The following is a 7,173-nucleotide window of genomic DNA, read 5'->3' as shown; positions in this document are numbered from 1 at the left end:
GCTCGGTAGTGAAGTGAAAGCACGTTATAAAAATAAAACTACTGAATAATAATAATAATAGTAATGATAATAATAATAATAATAATAATAATAATAGTAATGATAATAATAATAATAATAATAATAATAATAATAGTAATGATAATAATAATAATAATAATAGTAATGATAATAATAATAATAATTGATATAAATGTTGTCTAGTTGAATACTTCACTCCTACTTTGGATGGTAAAATTAGAACACTGGTTAATAAATTCATCTTTGATAGATAAGCACTAACTTTCAAAATTGTAAGGGATTTAGTTTTAATGACATTAGATATTAACTGATGCTGGTTGCAGACATTTGACGGGAGCCAGTAAATGAGTATCAAAATAGTGTATTGAACAAGTTGAACGTATTAAATATTTTAAATTTTCTTGACTCTAATTAAATTTTGTGTTGCTCAGGCAAGTTATTGGTCAGGGAAGCGACATGAGATCTACGGTCAAATATTTAATCAAGATAACAAAGTGGTCCATAATTTATTTGGTAAATGGAATGAAGCTATTTACTGTGGTGCTTCTGCCCCCTCTGCTCGCTGTATCTGGAGACCTGGTAAAGTCATGTTTACTTTTTTATTATATTATACATGTGTATGACATTGCTATCTTTAGAAATTGTTGTGTGTATATGTTTATAGATGTCCGGGGTGAATATATGTGTGTGTGTGTGTGTGTGCATAGATTTGACTGTTTCCTTAAATGCTTTGGATATATATATATATATATATATATATATATATATCGTCACATGTAATCACGGGGATGTGAGTTCGAGTCCACAGCTAGCCACCTACACTTTTCTCTGCAAAAGAGGGATAGTTTATCCTGTTCAGGCTATATTATTAGCATTATTCTGCGATTGAGAATTTAAAATCACTTCTTTAACTTTCTAAAAGACATCTCAACGCTTCTAAAAGCAAACTTCGTTTGTTTATTTATGTTTGTCGTAATTTGAATTTAACACACACACACACATATATATATATATACTACTTTAAATCCTATCTTGTATGCACCCACTTGGTGATGATTTGCATATCCAATAGGTTAAAACAGTATAAATTTTAATATTACGGATATTAAAATTGAAAATTATATTTTTTGAAAGAAACTACCTTTATTATTACTTTTCCCACACATATTTTAATGTCTAAACTTGGAGAAAGTAATTCCTTTTCTATTCAAAGAAAAGTATCCACATTATTCTGTTTTAAATGTCTACATTAATAATTGCAATATTTTACCAGGTACCATGACAGATGATCATGCTCTTTATTACGGGTTCTCACGATTTGCTATTGAACTCAATGAACTGAATGAAGAGGAAGCGCGTTTCCTTCCTCCCACAGACAGTAGATTCCGGCCTGATCAAAGGTATTTCATTCCACATTATTTATTATTTATATATATGGTAAATTAATAACTAAATAATTGTTCAAGACAGAGCCAAGGGCCATGATAACATTTCTTCTCCACATAATACAAGAGAACCTGGAGATATACATGGCAGATACCTCACATACATGTAGTCTCCATCCATCCATCCATCCACCCATCCATATATATATATGAGGGGAAGTCAAAAATTATCTGCACTTCCACCATAACATATCTTTATTATTGTCACCCTGCCTTCTGCACATGTGTGCTTATAATTGGTACTATTGTGGTCATGTGATTGAAGAGCTTGATCGCACTATTTTTCTTTCTGGCTTTATAGTGTAAGCATGTCTGCTCCACTAGCAATGTGCACCAAAGAAGAAGAAAGAGCAGTGATCTGATTTCTCTGGTTGGAAGGTGTGTTGGTTGCTGAAATTCAATGGAGGCTTTTAGCACGATCTGGGGACAGTGCACTACTGTGCAGAAGTGCATATGAGTGGATCAAGAAGTTTAAAAGTGGCCCGGCAAGCATGACCCACTAAGAGAGAACAGGATGCCCCCGCCACTGATGAGAAGATTCAGTAAATTCGAGAGGTGGTAATTGTGAACCGGTGAGTTATCATTGATGAGGTAGCTCATTCTCTACCTATTAAATCATCTAAAATGAGCTTGGCTTCCATAAAGTCTGTGTAAGATGGCTGCTAAGAGAGCTTGCCAATATTTATTTGATCACTACAACAATGAAGGCAATTTTTGAGCAGGATAGTCACAGATGAAATGTGGGTCCATCATTATGAGGCAGAATCCAAAAGACAGAGTAATGAGTGGAAACATCCTGGCTCACCAGTGATGTAGAAATTCAATAATTTTTGTCCATTATACTAAACATAATAAAATATGGATATTAATATTTATTTTATTTTATCATATATTTTCTTTGTATTTTCTCTACAGACTTTTAGAAGAAGGAAAATTGTCTGAATCAGAGTTAGAAAAAATCCGAATAGAACAGTTACAGCGAGATAAAAGGCGGCAAAGAGATGATATGAAAATAGTATATATGCCTCAATGGTTCAGGTAAAAATTTGTTTAGAAATAATTATTTCATGTTTCAATAGAAATAATATCTTAGTTACTGCTCTGACATTTTAATTACCTACATTTTAATTATAGACATTCTCATAATAAAATATCTACTGTTTAATAAAGAAAACACTTTCTCTATGTTATCACTAATTAATATTTATTCTTTAATATTGTTACAAATTAATAACTAAATGGTATTCTAATCACTAATGTAGATTGCAAATACACTTTCCTCTCTTTGTCTCTCTCTCACACACACACACAAATTTTTAAGTATAAAAGTCAGCTACAGCAAATATGACATTAAAAACTGACATTTTCTTTTAATTATCTCTTTTATAAGCAATTTTGTTTAATGGCTGAGGTTTAGACACTGACCTGCATATACCTTATTTATAAAAAAGCTACCACACATACATCAATGAATAAGTGAACAACTAACATTGATAGTTATAGGAATCTAATGAACCAATCATTGGTTCAATGATGTGTGAATGATGAGGGATTTTCTGTATCACTCAGCATGCAACAAACACCACGCATTATCTCCATTTGAAAGTGCCTGTTCTTCATTTTTCTTTCTGATGTTTACATTTACCACTAATGGATATATATGTGTAACAGCAAAAGATGTAGGCCTCAATATCATTGAAATAGAAGAGTATATTTAATACATCATACAAAAATGAAACACTTACATATAGTACTTTGAGTTTCTCTGCAAGAGAACTTACCCAATTTCCGATTAATAATCAACATACATGACATTATTTATCAACTGTTGAATAGGGGTACATGTTTTGAGATACTGGTTGGAAATCAGATAACTTCATACCTGTGGCTTGCCAGGAAACTCTGAGTACTATATGTGAGTGTTCCATGTATGTATAATATATTAGATATATGTAGATATAAATTTTTATTGTTTGTTTTATGCTGTTTTAAGTCATAGGCATAGGTATAGCTGTGTAGTTAGGAAGTTTGCTTTCCAGCTACATGGTTCCAGGTTCATTACCATTGTATGGAACGTTGGTTAATAGTCTTCTACTGCATCTCAGACCAATCAAAGCTTTGTGAGTAGATTTGGTTGGCAGAAACTGAAAGTAGCCTCTTACTCTCTCTCTCTCTCTATCTATCTATCTATTTATCTCTCTCTTTCTCTCTCTCTCTCTCTCTCTCCCACACACAGAGCTTTTAGTTGAAGGTCAAGCTATCATATGTACATTAAATTGTTGCAGTTATTTACCAAATTCCATTTACAGTTATTGTGAGACTTATGAGCTTATTTTATAAAACATTTGCACAAATTACTATGTATTGAACCTTAAATCACAAGCAAACGTTTAAGCACATAGCCATACTGACTAAAAACAGTAAATAAATATGACTAATAAAAATTAAATCCCAATGTGAAAAAATATTTGGCTTATATTTAATATTTGTCTTTGGAAAGTAGCTGAATTTACACCTAATTTCAGACAGGTAATTGTAAACTTATATGCAACAAAAAAAGATCCTTTTAATAGTTGTTATTTAATAAAATAAATAAACATTACATTTTTTGTGTAACATGGTGTATATTTTTCTGCATTATTTCCTTACAGAAAACTTGAAGTAAATGGAAAAGAATTTTATGAATTCACCAGAGAATATTGGGAAAAAAGGAAAGAACCTGGTTTTTCCAGAATGTCCCTTCCCAAGTTATGGTGATGGAATGAACTCAGCAGGGATTTATTGATTATGGCTGTGAGCTGATTGACTGAATTTCTATTAATCAACCAACAAGTTGAACCAAAAGATTTTCTTTCTTTATAACCATGTGATAGAACAGATGATGACTGTTGTGGTTTGCTCATTTCTTGAAGAATCCAATATTAGTTTCATAATACTGCAGGTTAAGTCCAGTGGGGCTGTTAGTTGAGAGACCGTCACTGTCAATTATACCACAGGAGGACTTTCTTCAAAAGATGTTTCTTTGGTTACCAAGAATGGCAATCCATAAACGTTGTAGAAATATTATTGCCTTGCTGGAAAGTTTACAAATGACTGCCTTGCATGCACTCTAAGAATTTTGGCAGAGCTCTTGGCCAACTGCTGATTCCAGTTAGCTTAAAGAGCAATGGCAGATAATCTGCCATTTTAAAATCCCAGATTTATTCTTGTTTGGGCTTTACTGCAAGACCATTTTGAAATTAAAGAAAAGGAAAAAAAAAAAAAACAAGAAAAGAAAAATCATGACAAATGAAGTTAAGAGACAAAAAAAAAAACCAAACACTTATGAAAATGTTTGGAGACTTAGTATTTAGCTACCAGACCTTCTTGCTCTGCTCTGGTTGGTTAAATCATGTGAAATAGCGACCAGCTTTTTTTAAAACTTTATTCTGGATATGAAATCTGTACAGACATAGGGTGAATACATTATAAATTGTCAACTAAGTTTTGCTTTCAGGTACATTTTTTAGATGCCCTTGTTACTAATAGGTCTAAATCTAAGATATTAATTTTGTAGCCTCCTCTATTAATGACATTTGTCGACTAGCTCAGTGTCAACCTTTTGTTGTTTTCTTCAAAACTATTCATGAAGTAGATTTAGTAACAATACCAATATTATTTGATAAGATGCATCTCCAACTGGTGTCTTTTTTTTTTTTTTTCTCCCTAATCTAATAGTTTTGTTGCAGTCAATATCGATATAGCAGCCAATGGTACATGATATAACTTATAATAAAGTAGCTATTTGCTTTCACTTTTAGATACATTGCACATTTTGGGACTTATATTAAATTTGTTGAAATATTAAATTAGTGAAACTGTCACATTTCTTTATTTTGGTATTTTTAGCTCAAGTCATTTATTTTTAACATTTTACTAAATTCAACCAAAACTCTTTAAGTCCCTCAATACTTTTGCTATAGACATTCAAACTATGTAAATTATCAAATCTGAAACCAAGCAGTGATTGACTGTGTTTTAGCTGTCTTGAGAACACTTGCCTATACAGAGATATATCTTAATCAAATGATGTTACCGTCCCATTCTCTATCATTTTATTACTGTTTTTCTTTTCATTTTCTCTGTTATAGACTCGTTTCCAAGTTTCAGTCTCTGAAACCTACTGTAAATAGCTTATTTTTTGGTTTCTTACAATGATATTGGAATTGATAATATAACATAGTTGTTAAGTTGCCTTATAATTTTGTTGTTGTCATTAAGTATAATAACTGTTTAATGAGATATATCTACAACTACTAACTGCTGAGTGATTTAAATGCTATGATATAAGTGATATGGAACAATTATTTGGGTGGGTGGGGGAGATCTGGATCAACAAGTTTATTCTACTGAAACTTCTAACATATCAAAAGATGGAAGGTTGCACAGCTACTATGTTATTGCCATTATTTCTGTAGATTAGTCATATTATTATTATTAGTTCATATTCTGCCGAGGTCAACTTTGCCATTCATCCTTTCAGGGTTGATGAAATAAGTACCAGTTGAACACTGGGGTCAATGAAATTGACTAGCACCCTCCACCCCCAAAAAAATTTCAGGCCTTGTGCCTTTAGTAGAAAAAATTATTATTACAATTATTATTTGATAGTGATGATGGTAATAGTAGCTCTTGATAATATATAATAATTCTCTGAAACTTTTCACTTTATGTCTCAGTGCTGAAGACTGTATCTGTCTTTCTGTAAATGATTTTCCAAAATTATATCTGTTCTTCATTTTTGTGAAGCAGTTTTGAAATGTGTGAGCAATCAGTTTACTAAACAATGTTAATTAATTACTTAGCAATAAAAATAAATATTGTAGAAATGTTATTTTATAAAAAAAAAAAATAATTAATCCTACTTCTTTATGCCATTTCATTTAACTCTTCAGGTTTGGAATTTCATTAGACTAATTTAGAAATAACTTTTTGATGAAATAAGTAAACCTCGAGTAGTAACAAATATTTTACTACAAAGGTAGACTTAACTTTTCATACTAGGGTCAAGTAACTGATTACATTCTTCACCTAAAAATGTGTGGCTCTGTACTGAAGTAGAAAAAAAAATCATCAGTATCTTTATGTTTTTAAACAAGGAAAGAAAGTATTTGAAAAATTCAATTTCTTTTGTGTAAGAATTTATCAAATATCTGATATCTATACACATCTATTCACTTCTTTCTCTCTATTTACTTTGTTTTTCATAAACCTGCATTTAGAATTGTATACCCATTTTTACAAATACCTTTTGTTTAAATCTTTTTGCATGGAAGCCTTTATTTTCTAGTTCTTTTTTTTGTTTGTTTGTTTTATTTTTACAAAATATCTTAACAAAAACAGGTAATACTTCACTCCATATTACAATATTGAAATTAAATGCAATTGTCCAAATAAGAATTACATATTTCATTAGCAGATTGTTATACAACTATTAATCATAATACCCTGACCTTTGGTATAGTCAGACTCAAAAGTTTTTTTGTTTTTTTTTTATAATCAGACTGTTTTTAATTTATATTCATATTTTGGTCCTTTTTTTTCAAATTGATAAACACAATTGATATTGAATAATTTAACTTAAATATTTCAGTGTACAATTTTTATCATTTTCTTATAATGCCTTAACTGAATGTAACTCCTCTATTATTCCAAATTATAGTCTTTT

General features: G+C 30.7%; 1 protein-coding gene across 10 annotated transcripts in view; it reads left to right on the top strand.

The window, feature by feature from the left end:
* LOC106882425 (oxysterol-binding protein-related protein 6) overlaps window positions 1-4,816 on the top strand; it is a 280,467-nt gene extending 275,651 nt beyond the window's left edge. For all 10 annotated transcript variants that reach the window (XM_052971289.1, XM_052971288.1, XM_052971285.1 and 7 more), the window contains 4 exons: window positions 453-600; window positions 1,295-1,421; window positions 2,382-2,504; window positions 4,118-4,816. In XM_052971289.1, the coding sequence (XP_052827249.1) occupies window positions 453-600; window positions 1,295-1,421; window positions 2,382-2,504; window positions 4,118-4,223 (504 nt within the window). In that variant the 3' untranslated portion in view covers window positions 4,224-4,816. The remainder of the gene's footprint in view (window positions 1-452; window positions 601-1,294; window positions 1,422-2,381; window positions 2,505-4,117) is intronic.
* Window positions 4,817-7,173: the final 2,357 nt, after the last annotated feature.

The sequence above is a fragment of the Octopus bimaculoides genome, chromosome 10 (assembly GCF_001194135.2).
Source record: "Octopus bimaculoides isolate UCB-OBI-ISO-001 chromosome 10, ASM119413v2, whole genome shotgun sequence".
Lineage (NCBI taxonomy): Eukaryota > Metazoa > Mollusca > Cephalopoda > Octopoda > Octopodidae > Octopus > Octopus bimaculoides.
This window is presented reverse-complemented; position numbering and strand designations above follow the sequence as displayed.